Raw genomic sequence first — 15,380 nt, 5'->3', positions numbered from 1 at the left:
AAGTTCCTACCATAAGTATAGTTCCTTCCCTAGTTCACTTCAAATTTGTGTCACTAAAACCTTTTCTTCCAGGTTTACTAAAAGATGTGGAGGAAAACAAAGTGGATAACCTTTCATTCAATTTTAGTGATTCGGATTATGGTTTAGGTGTGGATAGTGACAATAATGTTGTCCTAGAGGTTTGCTTAATTTCCAGCCTTCTAGATTCATGATTTACATGTTTTTAGCCCTTCTATAATTTTTTGCAATCGAAGGGATTCGGTAGTCCAGCCGCGTTTGGCACCTGGATGCATCTGAAGATCCTCGAGACTAAGACTATTGCTTACCTCGCATGCTATCTTAGAATTTCCAAGGCAATATTGTACAAATACATATAGCTTGTCAATCCAAATTGGAGAGGTGTATATTACAGAGTACCACCCGAAGAGGTACTTCATCACATTCGAACTAACAAAGCCATGAATCAAGGTGGCACAAACTGGGGGATTATCAATTCCCGATCTAGCTATCGAACTAGAGGATATTGGTTTAGCCGACGCCAAATTCGTGAGGCCTTAGCCACTCATGATCCAACTAAGCTGGAACAAAGGCACATGACAAGGATTTGAGGATTTATAGGAACAAAGAGGCTTATGCACTTTGCTATATGGATTGTGAGTATTTTTTCATTTATGCTTTTTTGTTAACATATGTGGTAACATGTTTATTGTAGCATATTGCAAGCTTGTAACTTATGGTTTCTATGTACATGCCATTATTTGCGAAGCAACTCACTATATTGTAGCTTGCAAGCTAGCTACCTCCAAAGAATCTCATGCAATATTCAACACATATGTGTAGGTTGTTTGTCAATTTGAAAGGCCCAAACACATTCAGAGCGACAATGCTCCAGAGCACAATGAGGTTGAGAAGGACATGGTCTATTGTTGGGGTCCTGCAGCTAGGAGCTTCATATATGGGACATCAACATGTAACCAAGTGCTCACAGTGTTAGAGTTTTTCCAAATAAGGACTAAATCAAATTTGTTTTACAACATATAAAGCATTTGTGGAGAGAGCTCTTTGAGCATGGTGTGATTTTATAAACACTTTTTGAGCTTATAGAAGATGTAAGAATTTTTTATGTATCTAATCCATGGCACAACTAGAGTCTATGTTGTGTCTTTACTCTGTACCTCAATAAAGATATTTCACACTGGGTTGCAACCTAGAACCTCTATAAGGTCCGTCTGTATTGATGTGGTGATTACTTTAGACCATCTCATGTTCCTACAAACTTATTTTAACCGATGGAATGAAAGTTTGGGTAAGAATTTTGGTAATGTTACAGAATTCTTTATAAATTGTGCTTTTGTAGGATTATGCCGGCTGTTGGTGGAAAAAATATTAAAGACCTTCTTGGACCATTTCTGTCCAATATCGAAGGTGCAACTCTGTTAGAGGTAATCTTTAGAGCAAGAATTGAACAATTTTTTAAAATCTATTTCGTTGTGCTTGGCTACCTTACAAGTCTTGGCACTGTTCGAAACTAGGCATTTTTAATGCATCAAGAGGGACTCAACTTGGACAAGCAATATCTACTTCATTTGGATCTAACAATAGAGTGTGCAATGGCTGATGTTGCGAGTGTAGATTTACCACTTTATATCAAAAGTGCCTTACTACAGCAACACCAGTGAAGTGACGAGCTTTAAAAAAATTATACTTAGCTATACTTGGAGAAAACTGAGTGTTCTTTAGTGTAAATTTCAAATTTAAATTCAATTCTTGATTTCTTCAATTTTAGGGTTCCCACATTTAGGATTAGGGTTTACACCAAGTCCCACCCATATTAATTGTGCCTTGGATACAGGGAAATTTCATTTTATGACATGATTTTGTTGATGGTTCGTTCATTCTTCCAATCAATTCACGTCATCTAACCGGAGGCAAAGCTTCTATTGCACACTCCCCCGATTGTAGGACCACTGCCTAAGCAAGAGTGCCACAGTTGCGATGGTGGGTAGCTTTTCCTCGATCAAGTTTGCATAACCAATCCTTTGTGGTTTTTAGGCTCAAAGCAAGAACACCACATGCCTCAACAGCAGTAGATACTATGCAGGAAATTCCTTGCGAGCACGCAGCTAAGCACTCGATATTCCACAATCAGTACAGCCAACAGTCTCCTGAGACACATGCCAGCCACTTGATTTTCCAAGCTCCGCAGTAGGGACATCAACTCTAACAGCATCCCATCCACAGCTCATGACTGCATTTGAGCAAGTAGAGCGCCACCTAATATTGCATACATTGCAACATATGTGGAACTTTTAGCATGTTTCGTTCTCTTTGCCTTCCTTAGAAAGCAGTAGCCCGAGCGTCCAAAATGAGCAAGTCTGGATGCCTCATGCCCACGGTGTTGTTCAATTTGGAATGCTGCCACCAACACCAACTACAGAACATGCTCATGGAAGCCCATATAGTGCCACTTCTACCAGCCTCGCAACTCCACCAGCCGCTACAACTCTTGCAACTCCATCTACCGATGCAAGTGCCAATACCTAGCCATCTACCTTTCGAAGCAATAATTGGTGTAGCTCGGTAAGTTTTTCATTTGTACCCATCTTTTTTCCATGTGTTTTTCTGCGTAGGGTGAGTTGACAATGTCGCCACACTAGCGAGCTTATAGTTCCCCACCAGCATTCCACAACTACTCCCAAGGATCGACATCATCATTTAGTGGAGCTTCGACATCCAGATATATTCAAGTTGACCCTCAAGGTGGGCTGCCATGTGAGCCACAGGTATAACATGACCCCATGCACTCTTCAATTTTTTTTTCTTTGGATTTGTTTGACTCATTTTTGTTTCATTGTGCTAGACTCTCTTACCGCTTGTGGCTGTAGTGCACACCTATGCCAATAACAATTGGCAGTCCTTATCTTATCGTTATGGATGTCATGGTAGTCAATCCAAAGTTATTGGTGGGATATTGTCTACGACACCCTTGGTCCCCCGGCTGTTCATTACAGTTCTTGTCACCAAGTGGATTGCAATCCCGAAGACTTGGCATATACACTTCTATGGGTGGAAAAGAGAGCCATTTGTGAAGGTGATGGAACTTGACAAGCTAATAGTGGACCTCCTAAAGTGTCTCATATGGGGTGGCTTATACTCCAATATTCCTTTCCAGCCTGACATGGCCCAACATGTGATTCTATTATCACTTCAAGCCTTAGGAATCCAACCTTCATCTATAACCAACCCAGGAGCATTTGTCCAGCGTGCAAGGTAGTCCAATAGTGGTGAGGCCCATGCCGAGTCTACAAAATTTGCCTCAGCTCTATTCGACCTTACTACTGGCCTCTTAAAATATTATGGGGAGCTATAGCAAACAAGGCTAATGGTAACCAGGCAATAGTAATATACCTATACAATGTTATGGAGCATCTTACTGAGAAACATTAGCTAAGTTATCAAAAGTAGGCTCGAGCACTCAAGGAGAAGGATGTTTGTGAACGTAAGTCATTATTTTCTTAAATTTCCCTTCTCACAAATATATATTGTGGTCTTTGCAATTGTAGCTAGTACAAATACCTTGATTGCAAATGATGATCCCTTGGTGAGCCATTTCTCCCGAGGCCAGCCACGCAGGAACCAAACCAAGATGAGAATAATGAAGAAGAAAACTCTATGGATGAAGAAGACATTCTTTCATTACCAAAAGAAACTCTCCCCACACAAAACAATATGGACATCACCGGAGTCGAAGAACAAGGTGATGGTGGGGATGAATTGCACCAAGGATCTCTAGAGACATCCTTGTTACCAGAGATAGTGGCTCTAGGCCATGTGGCTGGTAAAAAGCATTAATATAAATGAGTATTTCTTTCATTTTCTAATTTTTAAATGCAGATAGGCCAATGGTAGTATATGACAGTGATGGCGGAGGCCTTGAAGACCATGCTGTGCCTCCACCCCCCTTTCTAGAGGGAAGTAGCTCCACTCCACTTACTTTTATGGAGTTGCTTGACAACTTTTTTACAGTAGAGTAAGATAATTGAAAATTGTGCCATTCGAAATGGAATTAATGTTTGCATGTAGATTGTTGGAGTGTCAACAACAATGGATTGATGCCACTAATGCATTTAATGAAGCTGTTCAGTTAACCACTCAAGATAGTGCCAACTTCATCATGTTGCAACATGAGGAGGTTTCTGCCTTACAAGATGCCATTACAGCCCTTGAGGTGAGGGCACAAGAGGATGCTGAAATTCTCTTACATGTGCAGTGGCTGAAACACAAACTTCTTGGTTGCTTTGGTGTGAAGAGCACAAGTGATGAGGAGATGCTAAATGCTGTTGCTAGACACTCTAAATTCCATTGGGCTGGTGGTGAAATATTTCTTTGACACATGCTTTTCAGCCAAGCCATGCCTCATTAGTAGGATTGGGAGAGTGTTTTCCTTCAACTTGGCCTTTTAGAAGCATAGTATAAGGGTGTGTTTTGTGACAACACAATCTAACAACTCCTTGCTGAAGGAAGTATCAATATGCCTCCTTCAATTGTTAAGTTCACAATAGCATGGTTCTTTGAGAAAAGGTATGTGTATCTATTTCTTAGCACTTAGTACCATCTTATTGTTTTGTGCAGGGACCTACGTAGGAATTGGGCGGCTACACAACAATTAAAAGAACTATTTGACACTGCTGAAACACTGTATTGTAAGTTCTCCCGTTTTTACATTGAAAAGGCCATGCTTTAACCATACAAACTTGCTTGTACACATTTGAGGTTGTCTCACATTCTGGTAAGTAATGGATTGCCTATGAATTGGAGTTCCCTCACTTATCCTTCCAGATTGCACTAAACAATGAATTTAGTTATTTCCAATTCGTTTTCAATACTAATCTCGGCACACTGAATTACAAAATGGTCTATGCGTTTGAGATTGGAGGAGCTTTGGTGTGGGAGGAAGCCACAATAGATGCAGGTGGGCCACATGCAAAAGCCATTAGGGAGGCTGTTCGCTAAATTCCAGGATCAGTAAATCTAATTTTCATTTGGCTCACTAGAGTAACTTTGTGTTACAAACGCATGGACTGTTTGTGCTTAGGGAAGGAGCCACGCATTGGCATCCTAGGATGCTAGTGCATTTTAAGACGTTGCGACAAGAACAATGGGATGTAGTAAGTTAAGTCTAAAGCACAAGTTTTATATGCTCCTCATTTCTATATGCACAGGTTGTCTTTGTGGGCTGGTTGCTATTCCAAGCATTTGAATGTAATGCACAGGTATCTCGCAGGTGTATAATTGCAACATTGGCAATTGCAATCAGAGAAGTTCCAAACAAGAATAACTGACAATTTGCCCAAGGAGGACTATATGAGATGGACCTCAAGGCATGCGCACCACATATATGGAATGCACTCAAACAATTGCAAGGTGCATCAAACCTAAAGGAGGAGGGCGATCGGTGCAAGTTTATGGATTCCATCTTAGAGAACCCTGCAATTACCAACTACAATGCAGTGCTTGAGTCTAGACTCACCGAACTTGGTGAAGGTTATGAGCAGGTTGTGGAGGCATGCATGGCTACAGTGGTCTGCATTACCTATTTATCAAGCCAAATGTAGTGGGAGACTTACTTTGAAATAGCTTCCAACACTCAATGTGCATAAAAGCTCGTTAGAGGCTTTACAAGAGTCTAGCATTGCTAAGTGGGCTTTCACTCATTGGGACATAGGTCTTCCAAGTAAGGATGATCATTCTTCCCGTAGAGTTCATCAATTGCCTGATCTTTGATTAGGACTTTGGAGAGAACTTCTACAGCTGGATTGTGCACATCATTCGAGGTAGCTATTTACTTTCACAAACAACTAAAATTTTTGTATGTTTGAACATTTTATAGATATGAGCTTGAAAGAGTTATTTAAGTTCCATCACTTTGCAATTGATTCTCTAGAGTTCTAACTGGGAGAGCTTATTTGGATCCAAGTTAAAAGATAGAGTACATCATTTACTCGATTTCCCAGGTTCTCCACATGCATTTGAGAAGTTTTCTTCCCTTTAACATACCTATCAATAGAGTGGACCAAACACAAGATCCATTAGGCACTCCAAAATCCAAAGAGCTTGTATGGATTAGGCTGATGTTGTGGAAGTACCATAATCTAGATATTTTCACAATAAAAATAGATAATTGTCTTGAAATATGCTTCACACTTTGAAAGAGACTCTTTTCAGTTCATTGGCAAAGTTAAAAGTAAGAATATTTAAAATATTCCACAAATGCCCATCAGAGGCACTTGCAGCCCTTGGTACCCTTTTGGCTTATGCTTGCCTCACCAAAGGTAATCACTATAGCTTCCAAAGTAGCTCTTAATTTAGGATCTAAATCAAAACTATCAAGCTTAGGTGTTACATGATGCCCATCCTTGCTTGAGGAACTCTCAACCTATTTCATAGTAGAACCAAAATCACCCTTTGAATATGTGAAATCGTCCTCGTTTGCATCTCGAGTAATAACATATCCCTTGCTATCGCTTTCTTCAATAGGACCTTTCCCCTTGGTGATTGGCACAACATTAGAAGTAGTTTTAGGCTGTCTTGTTAAAGGGATTGTCGAGCCTTGAGAGAAGGAGGCGTCATATAGAATCCTCAGTCCTGTCCCCTATTGGATCCATTATTGTGCCTCAAAGAAGTCATAAAATCCTCTTCAGTTTGCCATGCTAGGAAGAAACCTAGAAACCTCAAACATTGCAAAAGGGTTAGAGCATATAGAAAATTGTCACAAATCTACTTTTAATTAAGTGAGCACAAGCTTTCAATCCCTGAAAACTTCAATTCTTCAGCTGTAGCACACAATATACATTGGATAGTTTTGCCCCATGCTTGGAAACCCTTTTTACAAATTTCAAAATTTGAAATGGTTATGATTGGAAAATGTTAAAAGTGTCCATTGTTATTACTCTTCTCACATGAATGTTACTGCATGCAATTGCAACTTCCATATTCTTAAATCTCTTTCAATAAACTCCTTGTAAGTGACTAATTTTTCTATTCTACTTTAGTCATTTAACCACCCCTCCAACCACTTGGACGAGTCTTGTTCACAACCTCCATAAGTCCTATTCAGGACTTGGGGTTTGCTAGCCTTGAAGATGGCATCCATACCACTCAACCTTTGCACTTGGTCCAAGTGCTTCACATATCTAATCCTAAGACTGACACCCCAAAGTACCAGCGACACACCAGCCCATTACGCTAAGGACATTCACCTTGGTAACACTAGTGGTCCAACACTACCAACATCATAGTCCCATCTCTCAAAAATTGAGTCATTTATCCATAAATGATCATCCCAGATCCACTCCTTAGCATCCTTAGAATGCCCCTAGACATGGAGAATAGCCTTCCCCAATATCTTTTTTACAGTCCCTACCAAATCCCTTTTCTGTCTATGGCCATGTTTGCCAACACTACCACTGGGACAAGGCCCACAAGCTCGACCACTAAGTCCCACTATCCTTTGGGACTTCTTTACCACAGGATTGCATCCTTAGTCACCACACCAAAGGATTGCTTTTTTTCCTCTTCATAGTCTAGGACTTTGAGATAACATTTTGGAACACCGTGGCCCTACGTGAGCCTCCTGGGTACTCTCCCCACCTTCCGCCTTTGGGTGCTCTAGCCATGGGCTTAGAGTGAGGTTCTGTTAAGCCATGCCAGGTATCCAAGTAGGTAGTGCCATCCACACTTGGATTAGGAGCATTGATCATTTGATCTCCTAGGGGAACTAGAGCCGACTCTTGGACTTCCCAGTGGTTAGCTCATCATCCAACACCTGGGTACCAAATTGGCTCTACTAAGCTCCAACCCCCACACTCTCTTTACTATACTTTTGAACCTTCTGCAACCCCCCCCCCCCCCGAGGGACGATTGCTTTGGGCTTTCACCCAACAGCTTGTATTAGTATTTGGACTTGGACTTTGACTCAGACTCGGTCTCGGTCTCGGTTTTAGACTCGGACTTGATCTCGGTCTCAGTCTCGGTCTCGGTTTCATCTCGGACTCCATCTCGGGTCTATTTTGGACTCCATCTCAGGTCCATCTCAGACTCCATCTTGAGTCCATCTTGGACTCCATCTCGGGTCCATCTCGGACTCCATCTCAAATTCCATCTCAGGTCCATCTCAGACTCCATTTCGAGTCCATCTCGGACTCCATCTCAAGTCCATCTTGAACTCCATCTCGGACTTCATCTCGGGTCCATCTTGGATTCCATCTCGGGTCCATCTTGGACTCCATCTCGGGTCCATCTCAGACTCCATCTCGAGTCCATCTCAGATTCCATCTCGGACTCCATCTTAGACTCCATCTCGGACTCCATTTCAAACTCCATCTCGGACTCCATCTCGAACTCCATCTCGGACTCTAACTTGGGTTCATCTCGGACTCCAATTTTGGACTCCTTTTTGAACTCCATCTCGGACACTTCCACATGTCATGTGTTGGTCCTCTTATGTCTTTTTTCTAAAGACACACTTATTGCTCGCTTCGTGCTTGTTCCTCGAGCATTTCGTTAGGAGTTCCACTCCCACTTTCGACCTTTCAAGTTAAAGCTTTTAATCCAAACATATTCTGCTTGTTTGGCTTTCGCTTTGGCCACTACCATGTGGCACCCTTTCGGCTCCACTTTGGGGCTTAGGGATTTGTGTTTCACACTCCTCTTGAGAGAACTCCAGGTCCAATTTGAAACAATTATAATTGGAAAATATTGAAAGTGTCTATTGTTATTCTAAATATTACTATATGCAATTGCAACTTCCACATTCTCAAATCTCTTTCAGCATGCTCTTCTTGAGAGAACTCCAAGTCCAAACATCAACACTGTGCACCTTTGTATTGTACACAATTGAAGTATGAGCCCCACCAATTCATTGAATTGGTTAGACTTCAACCTACTTTTGAGTCATATGCAAATCTTCTAAGCACCATAGTACAAAACTAAAGTGTTGAGAGAGTTATATTGGAAATCAATGGCAACAAAGGATAAACTCAATGGGATGCATTAGAGACATGACTCCAGACAATATATATCTATGGCTTTGCAATGGAGTTAGATGGAATTCACTTACGCTTGTTATGAACACTATGTTAAAAGAGGTGTGCCAAAAAAAGATAATTCAATTCTTTTGCTATGAGTGCCAAGAGCAAGATGTGAGAACATAGCACTCTAGATAAAATAGTATGGTATGCAATTTGGTAGATTGTTCATTTGGTTTGCAACATTAACAACCTGCTAAAATGCATGGGATGAATGGGTTTATAGGCCATGAATGGCTCCATTCCATACAAAGCATGGGTCATTGCTATGGGCATGATGCCCCATCCGGGGCATAAAGATTGGATATTCGTAAAAGATTCTATGCCTGTGTTTTTTTCACACCCATAATACAAGGCATACACATGGTGTGAATGAAATCCACCATTGTAAAATCCACCCTTTTACAAATTGCACACCATACGCCGCCTATCAAAACTTCCAATATGCGTTAACCTAGATGGCTATAGAATTGCATTGATTACCGTTTCTTTCTTATCAAAGGTAAACAGATAGAAACGTTTTTATCAAAGGTAAAGAAGGGCATCAAAGGTAAAAAAGAGACATACCCATGTTTAGGGTTTCTTGCCCCTGATAGGGTTTTCTGGAAGGGAGCGATCGTGCAACGATTTCTCGCATCGCAAGCGCTGGCCGCGTTCCAGCTCGAGATTGATGGTGAGGCAAAAATCCGTGGGTGAGGAGTCTCCCGACGACGAGGAGGACGATCGCGGCATTGTGATTTCTTAGCAGGCCAGCTTCCGCGCTGCGCCATAGCGCTTCACCGGCAGAACTTTCAATCGCCTGCTTGCTCATCCCGGCAAGCGAGCGACAGGGGCAATGGTGCTACAGTGGGCGACCAAGCGCTTGTGCAAATTTCTGCTCAAGCGTCTCAATAGGTTCTTAAACGAGGAGATCGATGTGGAGCAGCTGGACGTGCAGCTGGGCAGTGGCACAGGGACGCTCACGGATCTCGTCCTCAATGTCGATTACGTGAACGATCAGGTAAGCTGAGAAAAAAAACAAGGAAAGACAAGAAAGTTCTCACCGATCGTTCCTTTCTTCCAGATAAAGAGCTTGCCATTGATCCTGAAGTATGGCTCCATTGCGAGGATAGTCGTGAGACTTCCGTGTGAGATCGAGGTGAAGGGATTGGAGCTTTTGGTGGCTCCTCGTCAAAGTGGTGAGTCGAGGCCAGGTTCCAGCACGAATGGAGGCGGCCTGGGGTGTAGTAGTAGCCAGCTGCCTGGTATTAGCAGCAGCGACACAGGTGTTCCGACGTACTTGGGAGTGAGTGATGGAGTCCGGATCATAGGCCAGATGATCAAGAACCTTTTGCTCGGCCTTCGAGTGAACGTTGATGCTGTCACGGTCGGGATAGAAGGGAATACTGGCTCGGAGAGCTATGTCACGTTCCAGGTGCCGTCTTTGAAGTATGGCTATGAAGCTGCGAAAGATGGCGAGTCCTCCAACCTGGTGAAAGTTATTGAGTTCGAGAGAGCTTCGGTGGATGTTGGGACGGAGAGGAAAGTGCGTCTCTTGGGAACGAACGGGCTGTCTGGCTCCATTCAAGTGACTCTCCCATGCAAGGAAGCGGCAGCGTTGGCATTGTCGAAGATCGAGTTTGACATCTCCGTGGAGCCTGTTCAGCTGGAGGCGTCAGTGGAAGACGTAAACCACCTCGTCTCTGTAGCGCATTCTTACGTGCCTTCCGATTTTGCTGATCAGTCCGTCTACCATGACACAAGCAGCTTCTACGAGTCTGCTATCCAGGGACAGAGGTCGTCAATGTTTGATGGCAAGGGCTTTGATTCTTTTCCTTCGACCAGCAAGTCTACGCTCTCTGTGATTGCCGATTGGATGCGGAAGCCTGAGTTTTCCGAGCCTGATCTCGCCGCAAGGTAAGTCGATACATCATATGGCTTCTCTCTTTCTTCATTTCATATTTCGTTTTTGTTATTGCAGTATGGACGAGTTTTTTGAATGCTTTGACGCTTGGAATCAAAGCGCAACGAGCAGCGGTATTTGGAACTGGACTCGATCAGCATTTGGTGCGGCATCAGTATCGGACTTAGCTGGAACTTCACAAGGTGTTTTAGCTGCTGCTTGTGGTTTATATTTATAACGTTTCTTCATGCAGAGATACAAATGGAATGCTCGATTACTGCTAGATTTTCTTCCTTGTCTGCTACCTTGCTGTACGACAAAGTCCCGGATGGACTACAATTGGTCTTCAAAGATGCAACCCTGCATACTCTTCTATCTGGAGAAGAATCCAGAGTCGATGCGGACGTGATGCTCATCGAGGCTACTCAATTGGCGCCATCAGTTATGCAGAAGCAGTGCTTTGACAGAATATCACAGATGGTGCTACCTGGTTTCCCTATTAGCCTTCACGGTGGCCGTGGGCTGAAGGTTTTCAAAGTAGCATCTTCTCCTGGAAGTCCTGCAGTACACTTGGCTCTAAAAAAGTATCATCGGGCTGGTTCCGGAAACGCAAGCTTCGTTGGCACGAAAGTTTCGCTCGTTCTGCAACCTGTGGTACTGTGGACTGATGTTGATAATCTGAACAAGTTGGCCCAGACTCTTGATCGGGTTCAAGCTTCTTCAGAGAGTAGCAACAGGCAAGAGGAAGACGTTGGAAATCCCGTCAGAAGTGACTGCAAATTGAACTTATCGGTACTGTCAGTGAGAACATTCCTGACTGCGGCTAACAGGGGAAAGGCTGGATTTCTCTTAGACGTCGGACTCACCAGTGAGCGAGAAGCTCAAGTGTTCGTCTATGAACATCAAAAAGGAAGCAGGGGGAAGCTTCAAAGCGTAACTTTGGCAGTTACCGACGGCATGCTCTACTCGATATCCAGCTCAACTTACGCTGAAGTTGTCAGACTACGAAGCGATAGTCAGGGAAAAGCATGCGTAACTATCAAGTGGACCGAGAACAACAAGACTGGGCCAAGGGTTGCCAGGAAGATCTGGGATGGGATTGCTGCAACCAAGAAAAAACATGCAGGATCCGGAAGACACAACTTCGACTATGCGTCAGCTACTGCTTTGAGTTCAGACTCTACTTCTGCAACGGTGGAGCTACTCACGGCAACGTCCTCTTCGAACGTACACATCTCTCTTCCACGTCTCCGCTTCACTTTCTCGGACCAACCTGCAGTCTTCGAGCTCTTGGCATGTCTCACAAGTTCGGAGCCGGATGCGTCCTCCTGTACTAAACAAGTTCCACAGATGGTACTCACACTTGAAGTTCGTGAAGTCCAAGCTGTCGTCGGTGTCTCTCGATTTGTCGACACTTCTAGCAAAGGGGTGAGACTGGCGGACTTCTTGCAACTCAAAAGTTCAAGGCTCAAGCTTGTTGCTGGGGTGGCTCTAGGTGGAGATCCAGGCGCTTTATATCTCCATATTAATCTTGGTGAAGGGGAAATCCGCGAAGGCGGACGCAATGCCGTGGTCTGCTGGAAAGCATCCGCTATTGGTCGTGGTGATGGTGGAGCACAGAACGCACTCTCGCGCGGCACTGCAGGACTGAGCATGAACTTGGTAGCTTGGCCTGGCAACGGACAAGAACCAGACGTGCTCGTAACAGGTTGCATGCGTGGTGCTACTATTTTCACTAAAGGTGGTAACTTTGACTGGGTACCGGCCGTGGTGAAGTTCTTGGAAGAATGCAAAGGGGCGTTCCAAAGGATGGATTGCGACCAGCAAGTTGAACCTTCCCGACGGCCATACTTTCTGTTTGATCTTCACGACGTAGCGTTGGTCTACGAACCAGTTGGTCCGACGAGTTCAATCTCGTGCGCTCTGGCTGCTGCTGCTTTACGGGTATCTAGTGGTGAGGTTACGGACAGTGATACGCAGGAGTATTGCATCTCTCTCAGAGATCTGGGTCTTCACCTCGTGGACACGAAGTTGAGAAAGCCTGGCGATATGGGAGGTGCATCACTACAACTGCTTGGCTTTGTTCAGGTTTGTATTATCCTTCAGTAGTATAACGCTTGCTAATTGTTGATGTTCTTATACAGGTAGCTAAGTCGTCAGTTGTTGGTGCTTTGGTTAAGCTTAGCAGCACCGACAATCCGAGCTACGAAGTAATATCGGCTGATAATCAGCTCAACTTTGATACTTGCTCCGATACTATTGCAGCGTTTGGTCGACTTGTGGCGGATTTGCAACAACTATTTGCTCCCGATTTGCAACAGACCGTGGAACTACAACTCCGAACGATGAAAGGAAAGTCGGCAGAGAATATGTCGTCCACGGGAGATGAAGGAGACCAAACACTTGACCCTGCAGACAAACTCACAGACGGGTTATTTGAGGGGCTGGTGGAAAACGCCTTTGGCTGTGCGAAAGTTCTTGAGGTGAAGCAGGTAGAGTGCTCGACGTCGAGTACAGTCCGTCAAGAAGCGTCAGTGAAGCTGGTTGCTACGAGATCTCGTGGGGAAGCCTGTGAGCCCACTTTTATCGAGGACTTCTTTGTGATGGAGCATGCGCCGCATATGAGCCCAACCTCTAGTCAAGAAAGCGAAACAGAAACATCGACATCTCAACACAGTGATTCAGAGTCGAGAGGTAGCTGGTACCAAGATTCTCCGGTGGATGTTTTCGATAATCATGTTCCGTTGGAGTGCGTCAGCCCGAGAAAGAATGCCAGAAAGGAGGCGAACTATCCGCAAGCTCTCGGCAGAGTGATTCTCAATGGCTTGAAAGTGCGGTGGAGACTATATGGAGGGTCGGACTGGCTGAATGCAAGGCAAAGGGACCGCTGTGTGGAAGTTTCGGTCGTCGGAATGGACGTCCAGTACGATGCTTTTGCACCAACAGGGCTGTATGCATCCAGTCTTCTCGTGGAGATTCACGACGTTCACGTTTACGACTATAGTGTGGACGCGCGTTGGAAACTGGTAAGCTTTTCTTTTCTCACTCTTTCTATTCTAAATGAGTGGGATGGTGCAGATCTTGGGCTATTATCACAAGCGGTCGCGTCCACGAGAGTCCACTTCTAAGGCTGTTGTAGTTCGTATGGATGCTGTGAGGCCAAATCCCTTGGCTCCATTGGAAGAATACAGGTTTGTGACAATTCTTTTTCTTCCTTTTTTTTTATCTCTTAATTCTTCGTTCTCTTTTTTCAGACTCTCTCTGGCGTTGTTGCCTATATGTTTACATCTCGACCAAGCTCATGTCGATTTCTTTGGCAAATTTTTTCAGTCGGATACGAACACTGACGATGATTCTTCCTCTTTGCCTGGTGCAAATGAAGATGCAATTTTACCATTCTTTCAGGTAAAGCAAAGAACGAATGTCGACTCTGCTTTTACATTTGATTGTCATGCAGGTGTGTGAAATGCGACCCTTGATAATACGGGTCGATTATATTCCGCGACGGCTGGATTTTGGGGCCTTGAGAAGCGGGAATTGTTTTGAGCTCTTTAATATGGTGTCCTGGAAGGTACTGCTGTTTCCTTGCAAATCAAACGTGTTAACAATGTTTATGCAGGGTGTGGAGCTCCATCTCAAGTCTGTGCATACGTCCGGGGTCTATGGATGGAGCAGTCTCATGGGTTTGTTACTCGGTGAATGGCTCGAGGATATATTTCCCCGTCAAGTCCACAAGCTACTGAGGGCCTTTGGACCAATACGTCCTCTGTATGCTGTAAGCTCCGGCGCTGCAAAGCTGATAGTTTTCCCAGCGGAGCAATACAAGAAAGACAGAAGATTTCTCCGGGGAATGAGGAAAGGTGCGTATATGGTCTTTTTTTACTTCTATCCGAAGCGGTCTCAAACTCGAGCCATGCAGGGGCTGTGGCTTTCCTTCAGAGCATTTCTGTGGAGGCATTGGGCCTGGGAGCAAATTTGGCTGCTGGAGTCCATCACATTCTTTTGCATACAGAGATGGGCTTGGGCGGACGCATACCTTCGGATAGAAAGGATGCGAGGCGCAAGTTCCAGCCAAGTGATACTCGTGAGGGCTTCCAGCAGGTACTTCGTTAAGGGCTTTTGTTTCACATACAAGGGATGGTTTTCGGCAGGCTTATGAGAGCTTAGCTCAAGGTTTGGAACGAACAGCCATTTCCTTGGTTGGGAATCCCGTTAAAGTTTATCAGCGAGGTGGAGGCGCCGGAGAAGCTCTTGCGAATGCTATCAAGGCTTCGCCAGCAGCAATTCTTGCTCCTGCGTCCGCTACTGCGGACGCCGTACGTCATGCATTTCTGGGAGTTCGTAATGGGTAAGTCACTTTCTATCTTTCTTACGCTTGAAACAGTGTTACTCAAACTCTTAAACTCAGAATG

The 15,380-nt window shown here is 44.2% G+C and overlaps 1 protein-coding gene across 1 annotated transcript; it reads left to right on the top strand.

Annotated features, from left to right (window-relative positions):
* Window positions 1-9,670: 9,670 nt before the first annotated feature.
* Window positions 9,671-15,320, top strand: LOC9657634 (autophagy-related protein 2). The gene is made up of 11 exons (XM_024686021.1): window positions 9,671-10,086; window positions 10,150-10,982; window positions 11,047-11,171; window positions 11,222-13,056; window positions 13,113-13,994; window positions 14,047-14,159; window positions 14,223-14,373; window positions 14,426-14,539; window positions 14,588-14,828; window positions 14,888-15,069; window positions 15,120-15,320. Exons 1-11 carry the CDS (start codon window positions 9,922-9,924, stop codon window positions 15,318-15,320), a joined length of 4,842 nt encoding a protein of 1,613 aa, XP_024541789.1. The 5' UTR covers window positions 9,671-9,921.
* The last annotated feature ends 60 nt before the right edge of the window (window positions 15,321-15,380 follow it).

This window comes from Selaginella moellendorffii, unplaced genomic scaffold (genome assembly GCF_000143415.4).
Source record: "Selaginella moellendorffii unplaced genomic scaffold, v1.0 SELMOscaffold_47, whole genome shotgun sequence".
NCBI lineage: Eukaryota > Viridiplantae > Streptophyta > Lycopodiopsida > Selaginellales > Selaginellaceae > Selaginella > Selaginella moellendorffii.
The sequence above is the reverse complement of the archived record's forward strand: the minus strand, read 5'-3'. Positions and strand labels throughout refer to the sequence as shown.